The sequence below is a fragment of the Tympanuchus pallidicinctus genome, unplaced genomic scaffold (assembly GCF_026119805.1).
Source record: "Tympanuchus pallidicinctus isolate F22 unplaced genomic scaffold, pur_lepc_1.0 scaffold23, whole genome shotgun sequence".
Lineage (NCBI taxonomy): Eukaryota > Metazoa > Chordata > Aves > Galliformes > Phasianidae > Tympanuchus > Tympanuchus pallidicinctus.
Genome location: NW_026294740.1, coordinates 7,592,710 through 7,609,179, shown reverse-complemented (window position 1 = coordinate 7,609,179; position 16,470 = coordinate 7,592,710). Strand labels below are relative to the sequence as shown.

Genomic DNA, 16,470 nt, shown 5'->3' with positions numbered 1-16,470 from the left:
ACCCAGAGCCCCATTGGAATGGCCGAGGGGATGGGATGGATGTGGGCAAAGCCCGTGGTGCCCCCAGCTCTGGGCTGTGTGCTGCAGGGAGCGCCAAGACTGGGAGGGGAGGTTGGCACGGGCTGCAGAGAAGCCGTGCGCATCAGATGGAACTGAGCAGTGGGGGGCAGCCTGGAAGTGCTGTTTCCACCAATAAAATAAAATAAAATAAAATGAATAGATTTCATGCATTCCTTTGGGCAAAGTCAGCCAGATTTTTCTGCAAATTAAACTCACTCAATTACTGAGTTAGCACAAGATGCAATATGTCTGAGAGCCAGCCGAGAAAGAATGTGTCCGTCTTGTTGCAGCGTTTGTACACGGCTTCCGAATCTTGAAAATAAAATGACATCTGCCCCAACAGGGGGAGCACCAGGCTGAGGTGCAGGAAACCCACTCCAGGAGCTGCTACTCCACCCCTAACTCCCTCTGTCATAACAGCAGCACTTGCACCAGATCTGCAGGCTGTCTGTACACACACCCCTTTTCCCTCAGTTTAGCCTCTTGTTCTCTCAATTTATTAACAGGAATTTAACAAGGGCCTAGGTTGGCATTCTGTGCGTGAGGGTTTCAGTCCAGTAGGATTCTGCTCTGGATGCCGGCGAGGCCCATGGCTGATGGAGCATGGAGCATCCACACCAGAGCATCTGCACAGCACATTTGGAAATGAATTCCCACCAAAGCAGAGCAAACTCTTGCAACATAATGATCAGTATTTTTATTTGCACACACTTGCTTTGAAACTACAATTCATATTTAACAAAAGTGTTTCATGCCAACAAAGACTGAAGATCTTGAGGAATAAGAAAAAAAGAAAAAAAAAGGAAAAAAAAAAGATGCTGTAATTTATAGACCGGTTTTGCCCACTACACTTCCAATGTGGTTTTTCTGATTTGGCATCTCTCAGTTTCCCGGTAGCATCTTGCAGAAAAATAAACCATGAGAAAATGAATAATGTTCTCCTCTTTATAAATACAAGCGTCGGGTATTAAAATAACATCCATAAATATGAATGACTCAAGGTAGCACGGCTCCTTGTTTAAATAAAGGATAGTGTTGAAACAACATGCAATCATTTCAAACGTTTCAGGTGTGTTTTGCATCGTTGTACAAAATCAAACAGGAGTTGGGGTCGCCCCAAGTGTGTTCAAAAGAGATGGCACGCTTCAGGTCGTTGAAATTATTTTTCTTACATTCATGTTAATAGCTCATAAGAGAACTGGTGAAGGGCTCTGTTGGCTTCTGTGTGAGGGCTGGGGCTGTGCTGGGCAGGGTGGGAGCCGTGGGGAGCGCTGCTGGGGCTGGGAGCAGGACGGGATCCAGTGAAGCTGTGGAGCACCGGTTGGGTGCTGGGCGCTGTGTTCTTCCCTTACTGCCTTGCTCCAAGACAGCTGCACTCCGGACCTTGGAAAGATCAAAGCACCTGCATCACTGCCATCAACAGCTTTGCTTCCCTGTGACTGGGAGGAATACAGCTGTACCACTTCCAATAATTGATGGGAAAAGGTTTATAAATCACAGAGACCTCATTTCCCTCTCTGTTAAGACATTCCTGCCACCAACACTTCTGGCTTTTAAATTTGGACTGCGGCGTCACGCGGAAGCAACAGAAAAGCGTGAGATGTGCACAGGAATACACTAAAATCTCACTGGAATAAAACTGTCTCAGATGGAGCAGCCGCGTAGCAAATATCACTCCTCCAGCAGGAGTCAGTATAAATGTTATTAGAAAAGTGCTGTGCTAATGGTATTTACCCATAGGGAATCATATCCTACAACTGTCAGTTCTGCTAAGACCTCAACTGACATGGAATTATCACATAGAATCTCAGTGTTTGGAGAGGAGAGAGCCGCACTGACCCAAGCAGTGTCACCTCCTCCCTCACCCCTCAGCAAAGGCTGCACTCCGCAATCTGGAAGAAACGTATCACATCTGTTTGTGTTCTCCTTCGAATGGTTTCAGTAGAATTTCTTAAGTCATACAAAAAAGTAGAAACACCCCATGAATAAACAGTGATACCACGCGAGTCGAATATGCTGATACAATTGTAAAAATTATAGTAATACTTATACAACTCTTCCCAGGTTACAAGGGCATTAGAAACATGAACTGAGAAGTCCTCACACCCGTGCAGGGCAGTATTATTACCCTCATTTGACAGAGAGAAACTGAGGCAGGGACAGCAGCAGCCCGGGGGCTCAGCCTCTCTGTTGTGATTCTCTGGGAGCAGAAGGGCTGTAGTGCACGATGGTTCCTTGTTGTAAGGCTACTGATCACCAATTGCTGCTGGCATGGCCACTGGTTGATATGAAGTCATGTTTATGGAGTCAATTCTTATTCAACTCTTCCACTCAACTACTTTGGATTCAACTCTTATTCAACTCTTCCACTCAACTACTACATGTAAGTGTATGGAGCTGTATCTCAGCTGCTCTAGTACTACACTGCAGCTCAGTGCCTGCCTAGCACACAGCACTCACACCCTGTAGCTGCAAACAGATGGAACCTAAATGCACAATAATGCTCATGATGACAAGGACTCAAAGTCACCAAGAACTCAAAGTCACATTAAATGTTTCCGTCACATCCTTCATGGGGATGGCCTCGCTCCATTAGGAGGGAGAGTGGAATGCCTTTGCTATTGAGTATGAGGGAAAGAAAAGCAGTCCTAATGCCTTGGCTGACAAATGCTCTCTGTCTAGGAAGCCACATCTTGTGAGAAACATTTTATAAATAACACCTGCATTAAAAAACATGGGAAAGTACTTGCTGGACATTTAATGTTTTATGAGGAACAGCCACAAAGCGAGCAGCTCTGCTCAGAGGCTGGATCAGCTCCTTACTGCCAGTGAGAGCACCACGTCATTGCTCTGCCAGCAGCAACCACTTCCAGATGGACATCCCAGCACAGCTCCTCAGGAGAAACAACAGATTCAGGAACATCTCTTGGTTTTCTCTCCTGCCTCTTTCTAGGTTGGGGAGCTGCACCACGTGCTGTTTTCCTTGCTCCACAAACCCATGCTTTGCTCTATCTCCTCGTATTTTCCTTTTCTTAGAACCATACAATCATTTGAGTTGGAAGGGACCTTTAGAGGACAACTAGTCTCCTTTTCAGAAGCCTCCCTTTCACATTCCTACACCACTTGCTGCCTGCTCCTAGCAGATTTAAACACTGAGAGCTCCCTTATTTCCTCAACATCTGACCTCCACAATCTATTACCTTCTACAGCATGACACCGAGATATCCCCAAACTATGGCAGGCTACTAATAATCAGAAAGACAGAAATAGTCGTGAATGCTGCGTTAGTCCACATGCTTTATGGCGAACAACATACCATAATCTTCAGGTATATAATACACAAAGAGAAAAATGAATGCCCAGACTTGGCTGATGACATGTTTGCCACGGGATAGTTGAAAAATTGTACTCCTAAAATATGTTAAAATGGTTGAGGTCTTTTATTTAGGCAACAATCTGGGGAGCTGTTCGTTGGGGGATGCGCTGGGTCCATCCACCATGGGCTGAGCCCTCCGTGGGGATGCTCCAACCAAGGGCTGTGACCACGAAGGGAGCAGGGCTGCTCACACAACTGGAGTGCTGCAAATCCCAGACGCCAAAGGACGGCTTCGGAAGGCATACGTGGTGCAGGAGCGCCGCGCAGACGCTTCTGTTCACATCTGACCGTGCTTTGCTCACAAATTGTCCCAGGTGCCACGGGGTCACTCCTGCACATCATCGCCATCCAGTCTGCAGGACTGGATCTTTCTGGCAGAATCTTTGGCACAGGCTCGATGTTTTATTGTAATAAAAGATGATTAGAAAGTAGATTCCTGCCCCCCTCCCACCGCCACCCTCCGATTACATATTCTAGTATAAATGTAAGTCTTTCATGGCAAATATCTGACTTCTTGAGTATGTTCACATGCTGGAAAAACTGTATTCAGTCTGCATGCAGCAACAGAGACATCATGCTTCTGGCATCGTCATGCACATCTGACAGACAAAGAGTGCCTATGGCTGCTACCATTGACAAGGCAGAAGGGAAAAAAAGGAAAACGCACCGCCTACTATTTTACATGCTGTAACAAAACCAAAGTAAGCACAAAAATATTTACTGATATTTGAATTAAGATCTTCTGGTAAGTGGTTAAGAGGAAATATCAAAATTTGTATCTAAGTGAGATAGGAGAGGAGAAGATTGCATTAATTACAGTGTTCATCATTGCAAATAAAATCTATTTCCTTCCCTGTAAGTAATCAGCAGACATGAAATGAAAGCCTAATTGAAACTTGTATAAAACCTGCAGGTAGAGTTATTGTTTAAAAGTAGATCTACATTTAAAAAAACAGATGATACCCTAAGTCATTAGCAATATCCAAAAACTAGAAAAAAACAACCCAAAACAACAGCGAGAAAACATTTAGCTAAACCTAAATGATGTTGTTCAGAACAGGAACTTCCACAAATAAAGCACAATTTGTTTTATAAAACTTTTATAATACTCTGTATGCTTGATATGATTATGTCAATATAGAACTGCTTATTATTAACCCTTATTATTAAGAGTTATTACTAAACATGCAAAATTCATTGCATGAAGCATATGCAAAATGTATTAAATTCCATTCTATCCATAAAACAAGCTTTAAGTGCTTCTTTCAAGCTTGATTATTGTACAGCCCCAAGTTTTCTGAGTTAAAATTGATTACTGTAGGACTAATTCTCAATTAATTGTCACGAGTTGCTCTGGACAAATCAGGAAGTCAGCTGGGACTGCATTTTTGTTAATTTAGCATACACAATATTCCTTCAACTTACTGCCCTATACTGCAGACTACAAACACACGCACGTAAATAAGATGTAAGGGATTACAGTTCTGTTTTACATTCCAGGCTAACAAACTTCATAGTAAAACATTGTTAGTAGAACCAGTCAACAGTGAGCTTGAGGAGTGGTGTAAATGAAATCAACTGAACAAACAATGGCACCCTGGATCACAGAATAATCTCACGGAGATTAAAATTCACAAAAATATTATTAAAATTATTACTATTATTATTATTAAAGACAAAACTTCACCCTCGAGTTTATCACATGCTACTTAGCAAAGATCTAGAGATCTGGCCACTGCTGGAGACCGTTTAAATTCGGAGTTGCTTACAGGATCGGTTCACAAAGCTTTGGGCTCTAATTGGATTTCATTCCCCCCCACACACTCCCAACTCGTATTTATTTGCCAGGTTTTGGTAACAACTGCTTTCCACCACGTTCTGCAATGCCTCTCCTCCCCGGCGCTCTCCAGTCCCATGCTCTGCTCTCCCCATGGCGCCCATAGGAGCGGGGAGCACTGGTCCCCTGCAAGGACTGAGAACTGGAGGTGCTTCTCAGGTCGGGTCTTGGATTATTTGTAACAGCGGCGGAGTGAAAAACGGAGCAAAAAGACAGCAGGGAGCTACAAAACTATAGAATGTACCAAAAACAGGGAACTTCAGTGGAGACTTCTAGTAGGAGAAACGGGCACCGTACGCTAATTTATCTCCCATTAAGACGTTTCGGTTGCAAAGCCAAAATCCTCACTAAGTGGCCTTTCCCCCCCATCTCACACTTTTTAACCCTATAATTTTCAGGCCCAAATGGAACCAAGGCAAAAACCTAAAAATTTTAGGGTTAAGAACCGTTTCCTACTGCGGGATTTGTTCCCGTTCTGCTGTTTCATGCTACATTTTCTAGGAGGGGATGTACAAACTGGGGGTTGACATAGGAGAACCCTTCAAAATCGGATTGATCTATGTTAGCAATGACCAGCTGGTCCGGCGGGGTTAACACCGGCTGTCCTCGTGTGAAGAATTTATCGAAGTTTTCAGCACCTTTGCCACACTGCAAGAGAACAAAAAAAGAGAGAAAAAGGACTGAAAAGATCAGCAATACATCAGCAGGTCTGCAGATTTCTCAGGACGAATGCAAGTCTTGCAAGCAATTAAGATAACATTTTCTTTTCAGATATTTGAACCAAAACAATCCCAAGCAAATAGAGGAGCTTTTAATTGATGAGTTGTGGTGAAAAGCACCATGAGATGGCAAGTTAAAGGGGCTTAAATATAGAGACAGGTTTTACTAAAGGAAATACAGATGTAGCATTTGGGAAATTATGAACAGATCTGCATACACATACAGATCCATTTGCATGCATGTGAGTGTGTTTGTGTATAATCATTACTACAGAGTTATACCACGTTATAATGCAGCTGTCTATTATTAGATCAGGAACATGCTTGGTTCCAGAAGGTATTTATTCCAAATCACACTTCAGTCCCACTCAGTGAAGCAGAAATGAAACGAGGCCCTGCAAAGTACTGAAATCCTGGGCAGCCTCACAGGGAACAATGTGGGAACTGCAAGCACAACCAGAGAGCCCTCAAAAGTGTGGAGCAGAGACATGGAGACAAACCTGGCTCTCTTCAGACAGCAGTAAGCACAGAAAAGGAACTGAACTGCTTAGCAGCACCTGAATAACAGTGCACAGTGGATTAAAAGGTAGAAACGAGGACCCAACCGCCCTCACCAGTCTCCCCATCACAAGGCAGTCCATGTGATTCTGTATGTCTCAGCGCTGGATGCACACTGCAGAAATGTACAGGAACAGCAAGTATTTGATCCTTGCCTTCCAAACTTCCCCCTAGTTTGACCCCCAGAAGCAGTAATGACAATCAGCTCCATGAAATGAAATGGAAGATATTCTTCTTTCCAAGCATCTGCAGGAGGTAACAGACCAAACTAGCAGCAAACTGCTGCCTGCCTAGAAATGGAAGTGGGGCAGGGAGTGCACCCTGGGAACAGGCCCACGTTGCAAAATGTGCTATCACAGGTTTCTTTCCTTTTTTGTCCAAGAGAAGAGACTTGTGAAGCCTAACTGAGAAGCGTGGTTACATACAGCTCCACACTGAGTGCTCTTCATTCAGAACAGAAAACAAAAGAAATCAAGTTTGCTGAAAGGGGGAATTTGGAGTGGTGTGGAAACAATTGAAAGGCAGGAGAGTAAAATTAGCAGTGAAAAAGGGAGAAGTTGGAAGCAGAATAAAATGAGTTTGAGTGCAAGAAAGACTGCTCATCTGGGGATAAACAGACAGCAATTCTGCACGGAGGACCAAAGGCAACTCATAAATCTGTTTATTTCAAATCCAGCTACTATAAGAGCTCCTCAAAGAGTGGATGCGTGATACACAAGTGAATACTTCTTCCTGTTGTCCCTGACCCTTTCCTCCCTACCCTGAAGCAGAGCTGCACTATCATTTATTTTTGTTACTGAATATATCTACATTGGGATTTGGAGGATAACACTGCATTAAACCATTATCTTCTGACTTAGAAGGTAACTTTGAAAGGACAGAAGATCACTTGTACAATATGCCAATATAAAACATTGATTTTTCTGAACTAACTCAACATGAATATAGGTGCACATTTATAGGAGGAACAAACTGGAGGGGAGCCTTAAGGGAATTCAAGGGTGAGACATGTGGCTCATAACCTATCTTGAAAACAGCTCAGTTAGTTTCCTAATTGCTTACAACACACCTGGCACACAGACTTGGATATGCCAGCCAGTCTGAGCTACAGAGAACTTCTGCTGCCCCAGGCACAAGTTGTTTTATATCTCAGATGAGAAATACATGCTGAGATACTGGACCAGCGTGCTGACAACGGGCACTTGTTCAACCTTGGAAGAGTGAAGGCTAATGGCAGATTGCTTTTCTACTGAATATCCTGGCCTTTTGGTCCAGAGAGTGGACAAGAGCTGAACTTTTACAAGGGGAAAACTGCTTTTTTTTTTTTTTTTTTAAGACAGTGCAGCCAATTCAGAGCAGGGATGTTTTCACAGGAAAGACTTTTTTTTTTTCCTTTTTTTTTAAATAGATGTTTTATGGAGAAGTCTGATGCTTCTACATAATTATGCTCTATTTTCCCTTTTTCTCCAATAAACGGAATTTAAACGAGCTGTGTCTTGAAACCTTGACTGAGAATAAGAGATCACCAGAATTCTTACAAGCATGAGAAAATGTTTTTCCTGCCAAGCAATGACCCTACACCTAAGGGTTATGAATTGTCAGTCTAGAAAGGAACATGTTATTTAAACCAACCAACTGCTGACCCAAAATCTGCAGCTCCGTGTTGGAGTGAGAACTGTGCCTGTCTGCAAAAGCAGCAGGATTGCTCCTGCAGCAAAGTGCTTCCTAGGGAAGGTTATCTGAAAACAAAACAAAGCCAACAAATACGAACACATCTTAAAACAAATTAAGGTTTGCGTGTTTTGGAATCAATAGATTCCAATAGAATCAAATAGAATCAGCAATCACAATAAATGAGTTATACATAGGATATGTAAATATTAGACTTGGATTTTGAATGATTTTTGTCTGGGAAGATGATGTTTTCCATGTGAATGCTTGCCCAAATCTCCTTGGTATCTTTCAATAGCTGCCTGTATAAACAAAACAGGTCATGATAACCACAGGGAAAGATAACAGCTGCTCTGAACAGGATCCAGGATCCACCACGAAGTGTGCTCTGATGGAACCGGACTGTATTTCAGGATTTAGCATCTTCCTGCTGACGAGCACTCAGTTCCCAAGCCAATAAAGCTTACAGTTGTGGAGGTAGATTTGCTTTATGGTCAGCTTCAATTTTGACTCAAGAAGGACATAATGAAAACCTTACATAAAATGTTTGTGAAGAAGTGAAGCTCCCCCTCTGACAGACAGTTCTGGGAATGGTCTGACAGTGTCAGCAGTGCTGTGCATGGCTTTTTTGCTTATTTATACCTTTCCTTCCATGCAAAATCCACATCCTATGGAAAGGCTGATTTCCCCTAGCATAGAACACATCTTGGCATACAACTCATCTTCTGGTGAGAGGAAAAAGGCCTTTGTATGCAGTAAGAGAGGAATGTACCCTGCCTCTGTTCCCTAGTTAGTGGTGACCCACTAGCACGTCTGCAATGACAAACAGAGCACAGGGCAAAAATCCTATACCTGCCATGCTCTGTGCATCTCAGCAGAAGTGAAAACAGTGTTAGAGAGCAAAGATTCAACAGTAAGATGTAACAATTTACAGCTGCTCCTGAAGGAATTGCATCCGTTGGCCAGCACAGATCCCAGCCCAGGAGTGCAGACAGGTGCTGGGTGAACGCGGCCATCACCCCACTCACCACTTTGGGCTTGAAAGGTGGCTGGATCTCTCTGTTTTCCAGTTTCTCCCAGTCAATTCTCCTGAAGAAAGCGTGTTCCCTGATGTCTCTTTCACCTTCGAGGCCGCAGCCAAGGCGCTTTGCGGGATGTTTAGTCATTAGCTGCCAACAAGAAAACACCAAATGATTACACTGAGCACTGCAACTGGACGCGAGGCAGACTTTCCCCAGACTGCAATGTTCTCAAAGATGGAAGTTGCTAATAAAATTGCTGTGAAAAGTTAAAATTAATTTTTTGAGAATAGCTTCTGTTTGGTCACAGGAGACGGCAGCCTGCGGCCGAACGCAGAGCTGCGTGGGCCTCACCGCACCGCTCGCTCCCCAGTTCCATCTTTGGTCTTTTGGTTCAGCCTTATAAATCTCCAGAACAGCATCCACCCTACCTCAGCAATCAATTAAACTCAATAAATCCCAGTTTGCTGGAGCTGTAGGAAGCACAGCCCCCCCTTCATTGCTCTGGGCCTGCTGAAGATGCCTCGCTACGGAGCCTGCAGCTCCTTGGCACCCAGCTGACAGCATCTCATCCGCGCTTCCTCCCGTGCATCCTTAACGACATCTTCGTCAACACTGCACCCAGTTGTAGAGATCAAGACTTGAGGAAAAAAAAACAACACCAGCACTGCATGCTTGGAAACACTGATGTGCTTTGTAATTAACAAGCTCATAAAAAATCTTGTTTGTCAATTAGGCATCGAGCAATGCAGCCTTCAGCTCTCAGTTCCAGTATTGCAGGGACTTTTAAAAGCTCTTCTACAATTAGATGTGATTGATACACTGCTAGCAGCAATACCACAACGCATCTTTTTAAAACCTCAGCTGTACCACTTTACTTTTCCTCCAAATGTTCACTTGATCATATTCCAATTCAGAACCTAAAATAACAGAGATGTAAAGCAAATTTCAGGAAGCCAGCAAAGCTTGGGGCTGGGATGGATCACATCATTCTTCATGCTTAAGAGCAACTTTGCCTCTTCTTTAAAGCTTTTTGAACCCCCTTGCTTGAACAGTGGGAGAAATAAGAAAAATGAGAATCTAGCAGTCATAATTCTGTCCCAAAGTTACTATGACCACCAAACCCAACACACTCAGAATCCATTAAAAGCTGTCAAGCAGACAATTCCCTTTCAGGTCACAGTGGGCAGCACCACCGTGCCTGGCTGTGTGGTCATTTTAGTTTTCTGAACTCCCTTTGCATAAGCAGCCAGTGCAATGGACAGCAAGCAGGAGAGCTGAGAACAAGGTAACTAGAGCAGGTTCACACTGTGTTGTGTGAACGTACAATTTTCACAACAAGGCATAAATCTTTACAGAAATATAACATTTAGTTTTTGTTAGCCACAAGCAGCATGTCTATACTGGGTATGTTCTAAAATTAGAGTGGTCCTTCCTTTTACTTCATTGTTCTAAACAGCTTTTCTTTTTCTTGATGATTTTTCCTTACAGGATTAATATCCAAGCTATGGGCAATACTTCTTACTTGCTTGCAAAGGAAAGGAAAGAAGGCATTACCAAATCAACTGACATGATGCAAAGTGAGGTAAGACATCAAAGTAAGGCTTTATAGAGGATGGTTTGGAAAAGCTGTGGAATGATGGTACTCTGGGGAATTGCATGGAGTCAAGAGAAAGTCAACCAAACTCTATTTTTCTGAGCTAATCCCTTCAAATCAAATTTATTATTTTCCATGAAAAAAAATTAGATTAACTCTCAATCTAAGATAAACTTTTGCTCATGCAGTTTGCAACTGGGTCAAGATTTCCCCACAGTTCCCATGCATTTATGCTACAGAATTTCACATAGGCTCATCTTTATTCACGTTGAAAAATGATCCTCATTAACTCCTCTGTTCTGCTGCTGTGATTAGGGCTGAGGACCACAGCAGTATCCATCTAAACTGGGAAACCTCCCCACCTTGCCAACATGGGCTGGCACAGCCAAGGGCTGAGGCAAGGCAGGTGGAGATGTTTCACACCATCCTCCTGCTTGGATCCTCCTTTGGATTTGGCAGCTACTGCCTCTGATATTTGTTCTTACTATAAAATAAGCAGACACAGCAGGAGGAGCTGTCAGTGACACCGAGCGACAAGCACTTTATGACAATATCACTTAACACAGCCTGACAGAAATTACACTTAAAATACTAAGCACCATATCAAAGCCAGACAAAGTTATTCACAAGGATTGCCAATAAGAAGCTTAGTAATAAAGAAACGTCTATCTTACCCCCTTGCAGATGGAGACAGCTTCTTTGGACAGTGATTTTGGATAGGAAACATTATGTTCCATTATGGACTGGAAAAGTTCATCTTCGTCTTCTCCATCAAATGGAGGCTGTTAAAATAAATGCTGTTAATTCTCCACTTTTTATGAGGTGGTATAGCAATACTGCAGCCATAGTGGTTCAGGTGAAAGATGCATCCATGCTGCCTCCAGACAATCACAGATGTCCAAAGGCATCAGTGGAAGCAAAGGTTCCTGCTCAGGAATACACAACAAGCATCTAGCCACTTGCAATCTGGGGACCTGCTGACCCAGAAGCTTAGTGTTTAGCAGTCTCAGTCAGAAATTGATGACAAAAATTCATTTCTGCTCCCAGCATGGCAGAAAGTTAATGAAAGGTTTGCTGGAGTACCTTCAGTGATTCCATCTTTGTGATAATCTTTCATTAGCTTTTAAAACTACTGTATACTGGACACCCAAAAGTACTTCAAAGGGTAAAGTTTGGAAACTGTAACTTTCAGTTACCTTCTATTAAGGCATATCTACCCCTCACTTCATTCTAGATAAATCCCAGTTTGTTTTTATAAGATGTGGCTGTAGACTCTGCTTCTGTGAAGGTGGGACTGCATCACAATATAGGGTTGCATTTTAGTTTCAAATACAGGTGAAGAGGGAAGTGCCCCTGGCTGAGTCCCTGGGGTACAGACACTGTAAAGACTCAGCTAGCAGTAAATCTCATTTTCTCAAAAGCACTCAGCTGCCTAATGTTAGCACTGTACACTGTAAATGTTAACAACTGCCACTGCAACCCTTTAAAAACTTTTAAAATGTCAAGAGGGATTTAGTAAAGAAACTATTCAACCCATTTGTTAAAAATGTATGTTTTAAGTTTAAGAAATTCATACCTCTAGCTAACACTCATTGAAAGCTGCTTGCACAAATCTTATCCAACTCAAGACCAATAGAGCTCTTTAAGTTGGTAGTTATATGCAATTTACTGTAGAACAGCATTGCTTTTCTACTTCAGTGACTCAGAGAGCAGCCTCTCATTAACTGTGCAGAATAAGGGGTCTGTAACTAAGCTTATTTAGAGCAGCGAGACCCATACTTTACCCCTAGGACACAGAATACAAAAACTGTATTCTTGTGACTTAACTGCAATGCACAGCATAGACAAAATCTCCCCGTGGTTTCAAACTACTAAGTGGTGTTTCTTCCATTTGACGTGCATTTTCCTACTCAAGTGTCTCTCTCCCATTCAGTTTTGAACATGGCTATTTATAACATCATTACAGTACAAAGAAACCATATTCAAAGGCAGTGCTTTATTATGGGAGTGAAATACAAAGGGCTTAAAGACTACTTTCTCAGTGAGTCGGAAACAGTCAAGAGTACATGGAGATAATAGTAGTATGAAAGGCCCCACACTTGTCCCTTAAGGGTCTGGCCCTTCAGCAAGTTTTGAAAGTGAGCAGCATTGGAGCCACCAAGAGGTAACCCTTACCTGGCCAGCTAACATCTCGTAGAGCAGCACTCCATATGCCCACCAATCCACAGACTTCCCATAGGGCTGGTAAGCAATGATCTGTAAAATCACGTAAAAACAAAGTCCTATGTTAACTAACTTCTAGTCCTGTGATGTTAGATAAATAGTGCCACAGAGACAAACAGAGGTCTTTGCAAAGTCCCAGAAAGCCAATACTGAATCCTCGCTCCAGATAGTAACTGGTTTCAATGGGAGTTGGCCAGCTTTGCAAATGCTAGCTAAACCCACCTGTGTGTGTGGACATTCTGGTACCTTGGGGAAGTCAGCTCTAGGAAATCCTGAGATGTGCATTTGATAAACAATGTGAGTAGAGTAGCACAATGTAAGAGACAAGGCAAAAAATTTATCCATTTCTTTGAGTCAAGGCTTCAGATCACGAGACTCACTAAATTACAGATTATCAATAACTAAGCCTTTTTTTCAATGTTTATGATTTCTTTTTTACACTCCAAATAAAAAACAAAGTTCAAGAGCGAAACCTTGAAAAGCTCAGTTACGTTATTCCAAGTTGCATGACTAAAATGCTTGTAGTATGAAACCAGGTACCAGTCACACCAAAAGGGCAGGAGCCTCTGCTGCTCAGCCTAATCGAAACACCAAGTGTTTTGTGTCTTTACACACAGAAAATCTTAAAACATTTCATCCTCAACCTTTTTCCCACAACCTCTCGTCTTATGGAACAGCAAGGTGTGTTGTGAAAAAATAAAGGACAGTTTTTCAGAAAGTCATTAGATTGAAAGGGCAAAACATTCCGTAAGAGGTTTTGATAGGAACATCTTATCTAAATTTGCAAATGAGAAAAAGATAGATCCATAGCCCTGAGAGGAGAAATCCCTCTAGACAGCCAAGCTTTCATCCTGGTCATCACTCTGTCCAGCTAGTCACGATCTGCTTCTTGTAACATCAAAGAGTTTGATGGGAGTACTGACAAGAGGCATTATTTTTAAACAGCTAATGACATAAAATGAAAGACATAACAAAGCACATAACTAATGGTGTTGTCTGTTTAACCAGCAAGAAGCAAGTCAAGATTGGGTTGTTCTCTAAATAGCATTCTCATCAGCAAATGCAATCTGCCCCAATTAAATTTGCCTTTGTAAGAGAATATCAAACAGAATCATCAGGAGAGACAGAACTGACATGAATAAAACCTCCTACAGTTAACCTAACATATGGTCAGCGTCATGAGAGCACTGAAATTCCTGTCCTATGTCATTGGCTGAAATATTTATTTGATGCTACATGTTGGCGTCAACAGAAGCTCATGACGAGCGGAGCAGTGGCCCTGCTGAGCTGGCATCCATCTCTCATGCAGAACTGGTTGCGTGATGAGAGTGGGCTGCTGAGTAAGAGACACAGACACTGAGTTCAACTGGGACTGGAAATGCACCACTTCAGAAAAATTCCCTGCAGGCATTCAAAGCCAGGCTGGATGTGGCTCTGGGCAGCCTGGTCTGGCAGTTGGCGACCCTGCACATAGCAGGGGTGTTGAAACTAGATGAACATTGTGGTCCTTTTCAACCTAGGCCATTCTGTGATTCTATGAAGTTCCACTGCAAATGCAATAGAACAGCTTTTTCATTGCATCTACTGCAAGGTAGGACCAGTAACATTTTACTGGCAATGTCTGTCGATGTGCATAACACTGTAAGGTGTTTTCCTTTGATCCTAATTAAATATACTCATTTGAATCACCTGCCGAATGCTGGTAAGGATGTGATGCAAGTGAAACATGGGAAAGCAATCTGCCACGTTCATTGCCAACCTGTGTGTCATGCATGGAAACCAACAGTTATACCCACACACAACACTGGCAGTTACTCCAAGCATTAATTGGAAAATGTAAAGAAGAGGAAAGAATGCTCATTTTGAGGAAGGGATTACACGTGGGAGGAAGCAGATGAGTTTTCAATATACAGTCCAACATGCATCGGTACAAATCAGGAGTTCTACATGTGTTTTCTGCAGCTCCCTCCTCCTCACCCAGCAATCACCAGGCATTACCTTCCAGCTGCACCCAGAGCCAGCGCTGCCTGCTGCCAACAGAATCCTATCTGCATGCATGAATTTGGGGATCTTTCAGGATAAATACGGGTATATAAACAAAGAGGGGCATACCACTAAATAGTGCAGTGTGCAGAGCAGACAGAGAGCAGTGAGAGCTATCAAGGGACTATAAGTGAAGACCCACACCCTTCTGCTACAATCTCTGCTTTCGACAGGCCTGGAAGGAGCAGAAGATCGATAGGATCCTTCCCCTTCTTTTCCATCACTGATTTAAATGATTGCCTTTTGGCATTTCAGATCTCCCATTTTTCCTACCTACCATTGTGTGTGAAAGCCCTGCCTTTTCAGGCAGAGGATTTGAGAACTCAGGAAGAATTTCTCTCATCAACCCAAACTGGCAGAGGAATGTTGACTGCTTTTTTCCTTTCTTTCTTCTTTTATTTTGCCTCCAAGGAAGGCACAGTGAAGAGCAGGACGTGGAGATTAATACCAGCAATCTGTAGGAATGTTTAGATCACTGCAGCTTGCAGCTGGTAGCCAAATGGGATGAAACGATTATATCCCAGAGGCAAGAGAGAGAATCTTCTGTGAACATATCTTATGTCTACTGGAAAAGTTAAACCACAGTTATTAAAAGAAATAAATATAACTAGCACAAAAAACTTTCCAAACCTATGTCATTCCTATTGCCCTCCCTTAATCCTCGAAAATGTGTGGTTAGAACTTAAGGTTTGAGGTTATTAAATGGAAGAGAATAAGAGAGGATTTTTTTTTAATCTGAATTCTTCTGAAATTCCAAACCAGTGCTGTAGGTGCTGCAGGGATGCTCGTGGTGGATCAGCCCTGTGCTGCAGGCAGCAGTGGTGCTGCCAGAATCCCTTCCCACTAATCTCTTGACATCCATCTCCTTCAGTCTCTCTTGACTCACCAAGGGAATATAAAGTATTAATCGATTTCAAGGCTGTTATACTGCCCTGACCATACATATTTATATGCTTAAGTTCAGCATGTCAATAAATACTCTGTGCTAGAGAACCACTGAATGTCCAACAGATGTGGGATTCAACAACTCTAACCTCTTCTCTCTTCTTAATTTGCATATGATTGAAAAAAGGAATATTAATATCAGTGGATATCAGTGTATCGAGTCATAAATGCTAACTTCCCCAAACACACAAAAGGAAAGCATTATTCTATGGTGCACCAAAGCTTGCAGGTCCACTTTTCTGAATGCAATACCAGCATTGTCCCTCTGTTGCCCCTGCAGATCTCTGCACCCCAGCCATGGTATTCTTCCCCAGCGTTGACCAAAGGAGCCAATTCTCTATTTTTGATTGCCACACACTCACTTCAGATGGTTTATGTAGATTTAGCTCATCTATCTCCATGCAACAGGGAACAGCAACATG

At 42.7% G+C, this 16,470-nt stretch overlaps 1 protein-coding gene across 2 annotated transcripts in view; it reads right to left on the bottom strand.

Annotated features, from left to right (window-relative positions):
• Positions 1-742: 742 nt before the first annotated feature.
• The window catches only part of PRKCA (protein kinase C alpha), a 115,695-nt gene continuing 99,967 nt past the window's right edge, over positions 743-16,470 (bottom strand). For both annotated transcript variants that reach the window (XM_052688031.1, XM_052688033.1), the window contains 4 exons: positions 13,013-13,093; positions 11,512-11,619; positions 9,250-9,390; positions 743-5,921 (listed from right to left, as the gene is read on the bottom strand). In XM_052688031.1, the coding sequence (XP_052543991.1) occupies positions 5,757-5,921; positions 9,250-9,390; positions 11,512-11,619; positions 13,013-13,093 (495 nt within the window). In that variant the 3' untranslated portion in view covers positions 743-5,756. The remainder of the gene's footprint in view (positions 5,922-9,249; positions 9,391-11,511; positions 11,620-13,012; positions 13,094-16,470) is intronic.